The sequence below is a fragment of the Macrotis lagotis genome, chromosome 6 (genome assembly GCF_037893015.1).
Source record: "Macrotis lagotis isolate mMagLag1 chromosome 6, bilby.v1.9.chrom.fasta, whole genome shotgun sequence".
Lineage (NCBI taxonomy): Eukaryota > Metazoa > Chordata > Mammalia > Peramelemorphia > Peramelidae > Macrotis > Macrotis lagotis.
The window spans coordinates 16,867,940-16,883,880 of record NC_133663.1 but is presented as its reverse complement, the minus strand read 5'-3'; the positions used below and the strand labels follow the sequence as shown (position 1 = coordinate 16,883,880).

General features: G+C 40.2%; 1 protein-coding gene across 6 annotated transcripts in view; it reads right to left on the bottom strand.

Moving 5' to 3' along the window:
* LEKR1 (leucine, glutamate and lysine rich 1) overlaps positions 1–15,941 on the bottom strand; it is a 175,671-nt gene that overhangs the window by 37,144 nt on the left and 122,586 nt on the right. For all 6 annotated transcript variants that reach the window (XM_074190807.1, XM_074190806.1, XM_074190813.1 and 3 more), the window contains 4 exons: positions 15,688–15,769; positions 7,106–7,183; positions 6,663–6,866; positions 72–165 (listed from right to left, as the gene is read on the bottom strand). In XM_074190807.1, coding sequence (XP_074046908.1) covers positions 72–165; positions 6,663–6,866; positions 7,106–7,183; positions 15,688–15,769 — 458 coding nt within the window. The remainder of the gene's footprint in view (positions 1–71; positions 166–6,662; positions 6,867–7,105; positions 7,184–15,687; positions 15,770–15,941) is intronic.

Sequence of the window (15,941 nt, the reverse complement as noted above, 5' to 3'; positions counted from 1 at the left end):
AAACAAATCACTAGTCACTGAGAAGGGTATTATTGTTATTGTTAGAGTATTATTATTACTATCATTATTACCTTCTCTCTCCAATTATCATCACTCAGCGTCTTCTGCCTGAAGTTTTCCTGCAGCTGCTCAAGTTTTTTCTGATGTGAAACCAGCATCAACTCCCTGAAAATCACAAATCCAACAAAGTACAAATTGAACAGGAAGCAATTCCAAATGACAGCTTCAAGCTTATATAATGACATTATTTTGAAATCTGTCTGCTTCAGTCTAACAATTCTGCTATAATGCAACCAGGTGCCATTTTAGACAATGTTACAGAAATTTACAAATTCTATACACCCAAAACAATCCATTTTTTCCTAGGCCTATTTTTGCTTATGGCTTACCATGTAAAAGTATTGTCTCATGAAATAAAAAAATAATCAAGGGAAAACAAGTGTGAAAAAAGGTTCAGCCTGAAACTCAGTGAAGTCATATTTGTCCATAGAATTCATGGATGAATCTAGAATGAATATAACAAGAACAGGGAAAACAGGAGAGATTTGACAAGGTTTCCTTTAAGTTGTATTTCTACAGTCACTGGCAGTATTACCACCACATTAGCAATCCTACATCTAAGATCTAAATACAGTCTTGCTCTGTCAGGAAACAGAATGAAACTTGAAAAGATGATGTTGGAGAAAGTAGCTGAACTTTGGAAAGCAAACACAAGAACACCCATGGAGCAGGGTCACCGGTCCTGAAAGCAGGTCTTTCCATCATGATCCTGCCCCTCCAAGGATCTTCAGCACCAGGAATCTCATCATAATGTGTGATTGCATTAGTGTTGGCCCTCATCCTGTGCCTGGAGCAGAGAGCAAACAACTGCATTCCAACAGAATCATCCTTTTCCAGTGCCCCATCTTTTCATTTTCCCCATTATAAACTTCTGGAGGGCAGGGACCATCTTTTTGTTTCCTCTGCATCATCAAGGTTTACTTAGCACAATGCTTGTACACAGAGGGCACTTCATGTTTATTGATAGTTTTTATATTGCTTTCATTTCCCAAATATAGCCATCTCCTTTCCCCAAGTAGCTTTCCCTTATAATAAAGAATAACAAGGGGTAGGTGGAGGCAGGGGGGGAGCAGTTCAGCAAAACTAGCCAATACATTAGAGTATGACAATATTAAACATCATTCCATACTTTGAAGAAATGAGGGACTATAGATACATAGTTGGAGACAAGTTTGGTCATTAGTGGTTTTGAGACTGTCTCCCTCTCAGACTGGCAGCAGGGGGTCCCCTCTGAAGCTTTGACTTGCTGCACTTCCAATCTGGACTGCATCAGGATGTCCTCCCAGGACAGCCTGGAGGCTCCCCATTGTAGGTCTCACCAAATGGGTGTCAGACTTAGTGTGGATACCTAATGGGCCTCCCCCTATAAACAGAAAAGACAAACCATCATGACAGCAACATAGTTTGTTACTGTCTCCATGTACACAGTTGTATTCACCAGGAGAGTGTTCTCCTGGTTCTGCTTACATCTCTTTGCCTTATTTAAATCTTTCTGTCCTTCCATGAGATTTGGATTGTCATTATTTCTTACAGGGCAGCCTATATTCTCCTATATTTGTATAGCATAATTAATTCAAAGCTTTTTAACATCATAATGCCTGTAGATCTTGGGTGGGCACAAGCAGGTGATGGCAGTTTTTCAATGATGACTATGCCAAAAACTGTTTTCTCTTCCCTCCAATCTCTTAACCTCTTACAACCTGGCTTCCAACTAGGTCAGTCCACTGAAACTGCTCTCTCTAGTTACCAAAGATCTCTTAGTTGCTAAATCCAGTGGGCTAACTATGCAATGGAAAAGCAAGGTACAGGAAAGAGAAGCCCGTATGCCACCTGCCTTTATACTGTCGGGAACACTCCTAAGTAGAGGGATCCCCTTTGTGTTTCCCCTTAGCCATGGGATTCACTGGACTCTGTCTCTCTACTGGAGTGGTAAACTTCCGAAGGCAAAGAGAAACGGGATTTTGTTTTTGTCTCTTCTAGAACTCTGTTAATGGTTCCTATAAGAGTTCTAAAGTTTGTCATTTCATTTGATCTTCACATCAACAATCCTGAGTAGGAAATTATGTGTAAATTATCCTCATTTTACACATGAGGAAATTGAGGCAACAGTGAGAGGGTTAAGTAACTTGTAGTGTCTGATGAAGGATTCTGAACTATGCTGATCTAGCTGCCAGTATTTTAATTTCTTGTTCCATTTGAAAATAGCCTTACTTTTAATCTGGCTATGGGAAAAGCAGATAACTGGAAGGAAACTTTCCAGTTAGGTCAGATAGGGTGGAAGCAGTGGTTCTGGGAGTAGGGACAAGCAGAGGAAGCCCCTTTACAGTTCCTGTTAGGTCGCATCTTTATAGACAGATTCTGGTGCAGGAAAAAAAATCATGTGGACAAATTGAGGTGAAAGAAAGGAAGTCCATCTAGACTAAAAGGTTTCTCAATAAGGAATGAAGTGATCTTTGGAGTAAGCTCTGGAGCAAATGATATTTCAAGATTCCCAGTTTGGTGATGAGCAGGCAGACTTCAGAAAAAACTGGAAAGATTTGCATGAACTGATGCTAAGTGAAGTGAGCAGAATCAGAAAAAACACTGTATACATTAACATCATCATGAGGGCTATGGTCAGCTAGGATGGTCTTAGCTTCTCTCAGCATTTCAGGGATGTAGGATGATTCTAAAAGACTTGTGATGGCAAATGCCATCCACATCCAGAGAAAAAGCTATGGAGTCTGAATGCAGACCCAAGTATACTGTTTTCACTTATTTAGTGTTTTCTTTTACCAGATCATGATTCCCCCCTCCCCAGCTTTGATTCTTCTTTTACAACATGACAAATATGGAAATACATCAAATATGATTGTTCATGTATAATCTATATCAGATTACTTGTTGTCATGGGGAGAGAGAGAGAGAGAGAGAGAGAGAGAGAGAGAGAGAGAGAGAGAGAGAGAGAGAGAGGAAATTCAAAATATTACAAAAATATGAAAAGTGAAAACTATCTTTGCATGTAATTGGAAAAAATAAAATATTATTTAAAAAAAAGTTCCCAGTTTCTGAGGCTCAAGAATGTTGTATGCACCCAAGCTACATATACAATGTGAGTGGGGCTGAACTTCTGAAATTCCCTGCCCTCTAATACAGCAGATTAAATCAAGAAGCACTGAGAAGGTTTTGTGCTAAATGCTAGGGGTTCAAAAGAAGACCCCCCCCAAAAGGGCCCCTGCCCTCAAGGAGGTCACTGTCTAATGGGGGAGACAATATTCAACAACTATGTACAATCTAGATTCAGAGAACCATCAATGGGATCTTAAAGGTCATCGAGTCCAATCCCTTCCTTTTATAGATGAGGAAACTGAGGCCAAGAGAGGGGAAGGAGAACATGCAAAGTCACCCAGTGGCCACAACTCACATACACTGATGGGCCATATTATTGATCTTCCTATAAACATTTTATGGGGGGTGTCTAGGTGGTGCAGTGGATAAAGCACTGGCCCTGGGGTCAGGAGTACCTGGGTTCAAATCCCGTCTCAGACACTTGATAATTACCTAGCTGTGTGGCCTTGGGCAAGTCACTTAACCCCATTTGCCTTGCCAAAATCTAAAAAACAAAACAAAACATTTTATGACTGTTCCTTCAAGACCTTGGATTTGGGCCTGATGCAGGTCAGTCTCTACCTTAAGTCACATGTTGCCTTTGGGATCCCTTTGGGACTGACATGAGTGGTCTGTACAATGGAAATGGGTATTTCTGAAAGGGCTATACACATCAAAACCCACCACACATATTTATGGCAAGCTCAATGCTTTCCTGTCATCAAAAGTCAGCTTCACCAGCTTCAAATGCTGCTGTCTATTCTGGATGAAATCCAAAGGGGCAGAATCTGTGAATCCCTGGCTCCCAGAAACCACAACATTGGCATTCTTCACTGAGTGTGTCCTTGGAAGAATGCCTCCCATCACTGAGATCTAAGGTTTCCCCAAGTTCCTGTGGCCTGAATCTGCCCAATCTCCAAGAGAGCTTGCCGGGTTACTTTATCAGATACTTTATCTCCATTTTCCCCCCATATTTGTGTATTAAAGACCATTGGAATATCCTTCTGGTAGACAACAATAGCCCACAGGGAGAATTCTGCTCCCTTAGGACTCTCTGGGGGCCCCTTCCAGAACTATTGGGTTCCAGCTTCAGTAGAGAAGATGGGAGAAACCACCCTCTTCAGGTTGACAGTAGGAAGAAGCTGGTATGACAGGAGCCAGTGGTCTCTGCCAGATCCCAACCTGGTTCCTTACAGATTCAGCGAATTTCCCCTTTAGCGACAACCTCTCCCTGTTTCTTGAGTTATCTGACTCCCAAGGGGAAAACTGCTTCACTCTCAACTTCTCCCTGTTTCTTGAGTTATCTGACTCCCAAGGGGGAAACTGCTTCACTCTGTTGGTGTTTTCCATTCACCTTCTGTAATTCCTGTTTGCTATGATTTGAATAAATGGGCTTCTTAGTAACCTACTGCATAGGTTTATTGAAGATCTATACTTTATGCTAAAGGGGTCAAGCCTTAGATAGAGAACTTGGGCCCTCATTCTCCCCATTACAGTAACAGTGATCAAATGTGATCTTGGAACTGAAACTCATGTCCCCTAGCCCAATACTGAAGGGAGCAAATGGATCAAATTCTCAAAGGAGAGCAGCATGCCTGAGTTTTTGGTCTCCCCTACAGGCAGGGAAAGGAGTAGGGAAAGAACTATCGAGAAGAGTCAATTCTGCTTCTGTCTGAACCACACAATGATATCCCCATCTTACATGTGGTAGGATAATTCTCTTTATATTTATATCCCTATTTGCTCAGACACTTCTCTCCTACTTTCCCAATTACTTCTTGCTAAAAGATTTAGAGAAAGGAAAAAAAATACCATTTTTCTTTCCTATTGTTTCCACCTTTTAAGTTTTTTTGGGGGGGGTGGGGAGGGCAATAGGGATGAAGTGACTGGCCTAGGGTCACATAGCTAGTAATATCTGAGGCTGAATTTGAACTCAGGTCCTCCTGACTCCTGACCCAGCACTCTATCTACTGCACAACCTTGCTGCCCCTTTTTGTTTGGTTTTTTGGTTCTACTTCTTTGATGTGTAGGCACCTCACAGTTGCTCACAGAAGATGGTAGGAGAGTTACGATAACACCATTCACTGAAGGTAAAAAAGGAAGAGTCCCTAAAAAATTAGCTGGTCATCTTAGTATTACTAGTTGCTTATCTGTTACCTTCTCTATAGTATCTTAACATTCTCTCAACTACTGAGCCTCATCACCAAGCTCATTAGACTTATGTGTAAAATAAGAGCAAATGGGTTGAGTGAGGGCTTAAAGGGCCCTCCAATGAGAAAAAACTGGGATGCTTAAATGCAAGCCAGTTTCTATTATCTCTTTGGACGACTGGCAGGGGGGCACTTTCCTAACTTACTTTCTTTTAGATCTTGGGTCCTCATCTCCCTCTATTCTACTACATTTGGTGATCTCATTAGCTCCCATAGATTTAATTACCCTCTCTAGATTGATGACTCTCCAATCTCCTTATCCTGACTCAGTCTCTCTGTTGACCTATAGATATTTTTCTGACATCTAACACTGACTGTCCAGTGGACATCTTAGACTGAAAAACTGAACCAGTCATTTTCTCTCCTACCAAGCCTCCCCCAACCTCTCTCTCCCACCTTCCCTATCACTATATCACCATCATCCCAGTCCCTCAGGTCCCCAACTTAGGAGTTATCCCTGACACCTCACTCTCACACATACCCCAGACCTAAGGTCCAGTGATTTCACACAGCTACCCCCTCCTACCCTCAATATTTCTTATTGATTTCACTTCTGCAATATTTCCCTAATATGTCCCTTCTCTTCTCTGACACTGGTGTAGACTCTCATCACCTCACACTTAAATAATTGAACTATTTCTTAATTCCAATACCTTCTGTCTTACTGTTGTTGTCCATTATCCTTCCCATGTGTCAATTTTCCCCATTCTAATTTTTATATACTATGGGACAGCATAAGAAACTAAATGGGAATTTTTTGGGGGGGGAATTTTGCAGACACTGCAGACAAAACATAAAGGCTAACAGATGATGCAGCAAAAGTTTAAAAACTCAGAAATGCATTATAGATAGATAGATAGATAGATAGATAGATAGATATCCTATAATATCAACTGATCTTTTATCTTTTAATATTATATAATTCAGACTTCTCTGGTATGAAGGGAGGTTCAATCCCCAAGATGAGGAAGAGTTGTCTCCTCAAAATAGCTTGCTTTGAATATATTTCTTTGTAGATTGGTAAAGCTTCTTGTGGACAGGGACTGTCTTTTGTTTCTTTTTGTATGTCTAAAGCTTTGTACAAATCTAGAATATAGTAGACATGTAATAGATGTTGTTTGTCCATGTTTTTCCACTCACTAATTGAGTGGTCATAGGCAGGTCTCAAGTTTACTTGAGACATGTTGCACCCAAAGGTCTCTGGAAACACCCCTGCCCCAGAGTCAGAGCTAGGATCCCATGACACATCACCCCCAGAGGGAGGACCTCACCAAGAAAAGACCAATAAGGATGGCTTATCTTTACCTTTCATTTTTCAGGGACACAGCCTCTTCCTTCACCTTATTCAGAAGGATTTTTGTCATTTCCATTTCATTCTCTAAGGAGTTGATTCTTCTCTTCAAGTTTTCTTCTAGCCTTTCTTTTGCAGCCACTTCTTCCTGTAAATTTTTGCACATTTGTTGACAAGCCAGCAAAGAGTCTTTCTTCTCTTTTAGCTCTCTAGCATGTCTAAAAAAGAATAGAAATATAGCCACCAAGATGCCCAAGCTGCCACTCTCTGTTCCTGCTAAAGCTTCGTGGTAACAAGGAGACGGATGCCAGAGTGGGGACCAGTCACACTGAAATGCCGGGGCACCACTGGGAGCTGGGCCATGGCCAGTCCCAAGGAGCACACACATGAAGCCAGACACGGGCGCTAAATCCACTTATTATAACACCGTAAGATAAAGAAGTATCAGGATGTATACCGTGTTTCAGAAATTTTGCTTTCAAACTTCAGTTTATCAAATTTTCTTTGATACTCCTCCGCTTCATCTGATTTAGTCCTAAGTAAAACAACAACAAAGATAAAACAAAATTCATTAAAAGACTTTCTCCAAGAAAGCAAAAGTTCCATACTTGTTTTCATCTCACTATTTGATAGTTATGAAAAGCCGAGCCTTTTTTCTTAATGTGATTGTTTTTAGAGACATTTCCCACTATCTTTAAAGGCAATTGTATTATCCAATTATTACCTTTTATCAAAGAATTACCTTTTTGTTTTGTAAATAATACCAAAAAGTCGAAGCTACCTAGAGATTATAATTTTTTAGTTAGGGATATCAGTCAATGGATTACATGTTAGTTCAGAGACTTATTTGTAATTATTAAATAATTCTGATCACCTAGAAGGAATGAAACCTTTTGAGGAATCTAAAGCTCATGCAGCTCTCCCCTTTCCCCTTTCCTCTCTTTTTTCCTTTCTTAAGCATGCTCTTCTAGATTCCACTTCATTTGTGGAAACTTTATTCAAACCATGGACACAAAAGACTTTATGGAGCTCCAGTAAACTTTCTTAGGTAGGGTTTTTCTCAGGTAAATCCACATAACTATATCATTTATGTTAAAAGGTCAACAAACAATAATATTAGCACTTTTTATTCACGGAACCACCACCAGAAGCCCTGTCTTCAAGGAAGGGTCAATTAGCTCACTGTTGAGCTCTAATGTTAGGCCTTTGGCTACTTGGATGTGATTCTCCTCACCAAAATGAATTGTGTGAGGAGAAGGAACTGGAGATTGTATAAATAACATTCTCATGAGCCGACCTGTGGACCGTTAAGGACTGATGAGGAACTTGAAGTTCATCTCTTGAGGGAGGAACACCCCACCATGGAGAAGAGAATACCTCACATCATTATTTTCTTTCCTCCATTCCAATGTAACATTGTGGCATCAAAGGGGGTGCCAATGGGGTCCAAGTTCTTGGAAGCCTTCCCAAACTACAAAGACAAATAACAAACTGTAAGTCTGTCAACTGGGAGGCTTAATCAGGATTAGCTCAGAGCCTTTATTCAGCAGAATGATCCTAAGGGAATTATCATTATTATCATCATCATCATCATCATCATCCTACAATGATAACTCATAAAGACTGTCTACTAAACCATGGAGGGATTGAGATCTACATACATACATACAGTGAGTCCCCATAACTAGGATCTTCTGAAGTTTGGATGTTTGCAATAAAATTCTCTCTTTTAGAAATCAAAGAGTTAGGCCACAAAAGTCCAATTTTGTAAATATCACACAGCTGACTTAATTTCTATTTGAAATCAGAAAAAACAACCCCAAACCCTCTTTGACTTGTTACATTTGCTGGACTATTCAACAAATCAAGTCCAGAGATGGTTAAACAAATATATAAATTTTAAGATCCAGGGAAAATGACAATAAATAGTATTGGTGTCAGATTTATTCTCATAATTTCCTTTTTTTAAGCTGATATCGTACTGGTCATATGGATAAATCAGTCCTAGAAACAGATAATCATAAAGAAGAGTTATCTCTTCAAATGTTTGTCCTTTTTACTTTTAGCAAAGGCAATTATTTATATGCCTTCAAGGGTTTTGATCAAGCCCCAAGAATGGTTCCTGCTGCTGCTAGCAGGGGAAGCCAGAGGAATAATATGGAGAAAAGTCACAGAACAATTCCAAAAATTGGGAAGTGGGAACAAAAATAGGTATGTGAGAGAGAAGTATGAGTAACCAGAATAGTTTGAATATATTTTGAGAATAAATTATTTTGGGGAAAATATCATTGAAAAAGGCCGTACCAGTCACTAGCCATCCTAGCTTAAGCCTCTAGGAACTTCTGGAAACAGTGAGGCGTCAGCTCAGGAAATGGCAAGAATGAACAATGAATGAGTATTTGGGGAAGGAACAACTACAGCTATGCTGCCTGCTGTATCTATTTTGTAAAATTTCGACATCTTACAGGTGGCCAAATAATATTTAAAAGTCATTGAAGTACCTGGGTTCAAATCTGATCTCAGACACTTAATAATTACCTAGCTGTGTGGCCTTGGGCAAGCCACTTAACCCTGTTTGCCTTGCCAAAAACAAACAAAAAAAAACCCCCAAAAAACCTAAAAGTCATTGAAGAGACATCCATCCAATTTATAAAGAAGGGGTAACCAAACCTACTGTTTGGAAAGCAAGTCCCAGGGAAATGCTGAGTCCCAAGAGAGCACAATCTCTGGAGTGGAAGTCTCTGTTTCATCTTTGCTCTTTATCTGCCTGGTACTGCGGAGTTGAGTTTCTATTTGGGCATTGCTCTCCTTAACCTGGGATTCCGTCTCACTGACTGTCTCATTCGTATTCTCTTCTCTTGTTGACTATAAAATTTTGTGAAATATATTCAGGGAATTTTTCCCTAGTTATTTTTAAGTATTCGAAACCAAAGATTTTTTATTTTAGTTGGAGCAGGTCCATGATTATAAAAAAGAAATATTACTTTTATTTAGATAATTTTTCAATCAGTTCCGCTCAATGATCATTCACTAAGTGCCTGCCTGTCCCAGGCAAAGCTCTGGGCTAAGGGCCTAATGCTGAGATATGTTTACAAGAAAGTAGGACATGACCCACGATTGAATGGGAATGGGGGCAAAGGGGACTCTGCTGGTTCCTGGGCTGTAAACCATTTTTATCACTGACTTGGGTGATAAAAGCCTAGTGGTTAATTGGATTTGTAGGTGAGACAAAGCTAGCAGAGCCAGCAATCCCTGAGATGATAAGAGAAGGGTAGTAACAAGAACAGAACAGAGAGAATAAGTTATACAAAAACAACATCTTGAAGACATTCACATGAACAATTGCAGTGATCAATCATGATTCCAGAGGCCTCATGATGAAGCTTACTACCTACTGATTGTCAGAGGTGTTGGTTACAGGGAGAAGAGTAGAGCCATGCTTTCTGGACGTGGTCAATGTGGGAAATCTTTGTGCCTGATTATTCATATTTCTTACAAGGATTCTGTTTTACTTTTTTTTCTCATTTGGAGAGAGGAGATGGAGACATGAGATTGACACAGAAGAAAAGGAAGGAAAAGAGGAAGGGAGGATGCAATGGAGGAAGGGAGGAAGCGGGAAGAGAGGGAAGGAGGAAGGAAGGAAGGAAGGAAGGAAGGAAGGAAGGAAGGAAGGTAAGAAAAAAACTAACGAAAAGCAAGGAAAGAAGATCCTTTTCTTATGCAACAAAGAGAAAACAAAGGAGGTCAGATAAGCAGGACAGATTTAAAAAGCAAATCTTAAATTGTGACTTAAAAAAGAAAAGCAAGTTTATAGACGAGATTCATAATTTCATGTATAATCCTGTTGTTTCTCTTCTACTGCATATTCCTTCTAGTTAGTATTTGTTAACATCAGAATATAAAAAGTTTAAGTTTGTGACCAGCTAGATCATTGGCCCAAACCCACAGAAATAAATAAACAAACAAATAAATGAATGAATGGATGAATAAATAATAAAATCTACAGAAATAAAAACTTAATAGGGATAAACGTGATCTGGCCCTTGGTTTCAAAGAATACCATGATACCTACAAGAGAAGTGAGGCATTAGTTAGACAGCAGTTTGAGAAACAGGGGGGAGTTTTCTCAATGTGAGCCAATGGTCTGATGCAGTAGGCCCAAAGTTCATGTGATTATCTCCAGGATCAAACAGAAACTCCTTGATTGGAGTTCTTCCAACAGAAGCTGGCAGATTTTTTTGTCAGGTATGTTATAGTCCGTTGGACTATTCCAATGTCTATTTTATTCAGGTTATTTCTCAATCAGTTCAACCCAATAATCATTCACTAAATGTGTGCCTATCCTGAATAAAGCTCTGGGCTAAGGGTATTACACTAATATACCTGTTTATGAGTAAGTAAAACATGACCCATGATTGAATGTGATAGAGACAAAGGGGACTCTTTTGATCCCTGGGCTGCAAACCATGGTTTATTCTTTTTTTTTTTTAGGTTTTTGCAAGGCAAACAGGGTTAAGTGGCTTGCCCAAGGCCACAACAGCTAGGTAATTATTAAGTGTCTGAGACCGAATTTGAACCCAGGCACTCCTGACTCCAGGGCTGCTGCTTTATCCACTATGCCACCTAGTCACCCCAACAATGGTTTATTCTAATCCTAAAATTTCACCGTTTTTTTTTTGTTTGGTTTGGTGAGAACTTGGCAAAGTGCCACAAGAAATTTGAGGAGAAAGATCCTAGAAGGATCAGGAAGGTCTCATGGGACAGGTGGTGTCTGATTTGAGTCCAAAAGGATGAACTTCAGGGGGATAAGGTAAAAGAAATTGAGAATGAGGTGAAGGATGAAGGCATGCAGATGGGACAGGGTAAATTATGGCAAGAAATAGGGTGGATCAATTTGGTTTGGAACACGGGCCACTATACAAAAGGTAAGGAGACAAATCTTTATCTGTAGGTTAAAGCAATGCTGTGGGGAGCCTTGAAAGCCAACTTTAGTAATTAAAAAATTTATTTACTAAATGATGGGAAGATAGTAAATAGAGGATAAAGTAGCAGGATGGTCAGTGACTTGGAGAAGGGAGAATCCAGAAGCAGGAACTGTGTTGTGAGGTACTTAGAACAGTCTAAGTGAGAAAAGAAGAGGGCCAAACCTAGAACTCTTCATGGGTGGCAAGAAATAGATGTATGGGATAAAGGAGCCAATGATGATTTCAAGGTTATTTACAACTGCAAATATGGATGGTAATTAGGTGACAGTCAGATTTAGGGAAATGTGATGAGATCAGTTTGATCCCTATTGGGACTGAGGTGTGGGTGGGTCATCTGGGAAAAGACACAGAGTCAAAAAGAAAGGGCTTTGGGGAGAAGGCGGAATAGAGTGGTCAACATAGGTTAAGGGCTTCACTCCCCACAGGAGATAACTGAAATCAAGTGGGTTCCTAAGGTTGCCAAGGAAGACCAGGTAGATCAGCAAGAGGATATGGAGGACACCCAGGGAGAAGAGGCTAGAATAATTGCATGTGTGAAACAGGGTCATATTTAACATTTCTATTATACTCCTCACCTCGTCTTCCTCCTCCACTTGGTAATCAAATCAATATTGTAAATGCTTCTGGAAGGGTGTGTCACTTGGCTACTCTATGGACCAACTCACAGTTGCTATGACTCTCCAGATCATCTTAAAGAATATAAGTAAAAGGCTCCTCTTTGGCACTTGCATTCCTAGCTTAGCACAATGCCTTACACATAGAAAACATTTCATATTTACTTTCTTATTCCTTCATCCACTCAAGTTTGATGTTCCTCAATCACCATTTGGATAAATTCCAATGGCTAAATCCCCAACATAATTTTGATTACATTTTTCTGAAAATTATGGATGCTAAATCCATTTTAGAATCAGGTCCACCATAGGAAAACAGTGAAATTTTATTATTTAGTAATAATTTGCAATGATTTAGAATGGAGACTGAAATTTACCTTTGTTCTAACTAAGAAAACAGGCTTGGCTGTGCCAATAAATAAATGAATCAGATAAGAAATTATATTGTCAGTGATCACCTTAGAAACAACCTTTTATAAACACTTGACAAGGCAATTACAAATCCTTTGCAATCTATTCTTTAGGAACTGCCTTTTGTTATGTTACTATCTACAGCATAGTGAAAAGAACAAAAACTACATTTTCTTAATCAATTTTTCCTAATTTGGCTATGACAGAGTCACTTTGGGTCTGCTACCTAATTAATCCCAATCAGAGGGGCATTTCAGTATAAACTCTTGAGAGTAGACAAATAATCATATCTCAGGAGCCCAGTATTATAGTGAGAGTTCTTCAGAGAAAAGTATGCTTTTCAGAGAGTATACTGAAATCTCTGCATTTAAAATGATTTTCCTGGAAACCTTTACAAAAAGACAAAAATCACTAGGTAGGCGGTTAACAATTTATTCTGACCCACTTCGATACTTAGACTACATTGAAATCCATCATGCTGACATGGAAAAGGGATGCAGGAACCCCAAGTCCCAACATTCAGCAGCAGCATTTATTATTTAGTAATAATTTGCAATGATTTAGTCTGGAGACTGAAATCTAATTTTTTCTCAGAGTTAGAAAAGTCATCAGAGGTCACCATGTTCAACCCCTTTTTACAAGTGAGGAAACTGAGTCACAGAAAAGGTTAAGTGACTTTCCCAGGATCAAGGACCTCATAAGTAATTGAAGTATGATTTGAGTCCAATTGTGCTGACCTCAAGGATAGCATCCTAACCATTGTACCACATGGTCTCTTAATATCTAAGTGGCTACCAGAGCACCTGGCTTTTCTTGCCCTTGTCCCTTCATGTTTGGTTATTCACATAGAGGAGGGGATAAGGGTCAAATTTGTAATTTCATTGGCACAGGAAACTTCAGGTGAGGCAATTCCATCTAAGGATGAAGGAAGGACACTGAGAACCAAGTGACCAGCTCAGCATCACAGTCAGAAAGCAATAGAGTCAGGATCAGTCAAAGACCCAGACCTTCACACCCCTTTCTTTCCACTACTGAGCTAGAGAGCTGCCTAGTCATTACCACCAAAAAAGAAAGAATGAAAGAAAAAAGAAAAGGTGAGATCTAAAAATGTGAGGAACTTGCTACAGTCTATCTTCTGTAAGTTCCATGAAGACTTCAGATTTCCCCAGGATCAAGTTAAAAAAAAAAAAAAACTAAAGAAACCAGCAATTTTTGGTTTATTTTTTAAATTTTCTTTCTTTTTTTTTTTGGTAAGGTAGTGGGGTTAAATGACTTGCCCAAGGTCAGACAACTAGGTAATATTAAGTGTCTGAGGTCGCATTTGAACTCAGGTCCTCCTGACCCCAGAGCCAGTGCACTATATATACACTGTGCTACCTAGCTATCCTGAGAAACCAGTATCTTAAATCATTGCTAGGTCATGCCTGTGAAAAATCAGACAGCGCATGCCACAAGCCTCCATTTGCCATAGGAGAGTTTTGGAAAGCAACCAGGTGACCCACTCAAAGACTGAGCCTGCAGGACCAAATGACATGGTCAGGGAGGGAAGGGCCTGCCTGAGGTTGGAGTCACCGGGCCAGGTCAAAGACAGACACAGGATGCTTCCCTTTGCCCTTTGGACTCTCATCTGAGGGACTGAAGAGCCAGAATGAGCAATCAAGACCCTGCTGGACCAGTTCAGCTTGGCTTCTTCCATAGCTCAGTGGTGTCATGTTACTAAGGGATTTATTCCATGTCAATTCGGTTCTTATATCTATATATTTTAAGAGATATTATTTTGCTAAAATAATCGAGCCATACTTAGGTATTGCTATAATTTTGCTTTGAATGATCAAGTCATTTAATAGATGTAGTCTTTTTTAATTTAAGGCAATGGGGTCAAGTGACTTGCCCAAGGTCACACAGCTGGGTAGTTATTAAGTGTCTGAGGTTGGATTTGAACTCAGGTTCCCCTGACTCCAGGGCTGCTCTATCCACTGTACAACCTAGCTGCCCCCAGATGCAGTCTTCCTTTAAGTAACAATCTTATTTTCATTACCAAAACAAAAGTTTTGTTGCTAAGCATTCTAAATATTTGCGATTTGTTATGATCCTTCTCTCTGAATACAGGAACTGAAAATTACAGCTACCAAATATACCATAAAGTCAACCTTCTTTCTTGTCAAATACTCTACGGAAATCCTTGTCTAGTAGCAGAAAATTATGAATGTGTTGAAAGCATACTGAAAATTCAGTAAGATGCCAAAATAAATCTAGGAGTTCATAAAGAGCTGTACGAGGGACATGCGATGGAGCAGGGCTTTTTTCTCCTCATATTGTTTGATTTTATAAGACCTGGTTGTTTCTTACCAAAATAGAGAAGCAAATTTCCAAGGAAAAACACAAAGTTCTTCTGAGCTTGAATTCTGACTCAGACTCCCTAGTTGTGTGACCCGGGAAATTCCTTAGCCTCTCTGGGCCTCAACTTTCTCATCTGTAAACTGGGGATAATATTTTCACCTCCCTGCCAGAGCTATTCTGAGGATCAAATGAACTAACATGTAAAGCATTTTGCAAATTCAAAGTGCTTTGCAAATACTAGCTATCATCATCATCATCATCATCATCATCATCATTTTGAAGAGTCCTTGCATTTGGAAGTAATTTTTAGGAGTAATATAACCATGCGACTAGTTTTCTAAGGACAGCCCAGAAACTGAGTAGGATCTGTGTCATGGGATACAGATTAGCTTATTCAGGATTTGCCTTTGAACAACTGGTTCAAAGTTGGGGAGGAAAAATATGCTGCAACAGGTTGTGTGACCTTGGACAAGTCACTTCCCTTCCAGCCCCACCCCACCCCCATTTGTCTCTGAGCTGGTTGCCCTTGGAGGCCTGAAGAGGCAGAAGATGAGGAAAGTTGCCCTCGCTTCCTTGGCCACAGCCAATTTCACTCAGGCGGTGGGCATCCTGGCCAGAACTTCCAGGGTGCCCAACCTGGCCAGCCCCGCTCCCCTGGGGCTGCTGGGTAACAGCGCAAAGTTACTTGCATGAGCATTTCTTGGTAGCGGTTGGCTTCCTCGATGGCCTTCTGAAACTTCAGTCCCATGGCCTCTATTTGATTTTGTAAATCTGAAATGACAAACGAGATCCAGGCACTCAGGTTTTCATCTTGTGGCCCAGAGCTTTCCGGGAGCAGCAAGAGAACGGCCCCTGCACTCAGATCCACCAGGCCCTAGGGAGAGGCCTTCTTCCCTTCAGGCTTCAACCTACCTGCCTCCCTCCTGCTTCTCCCTGTCCTCCA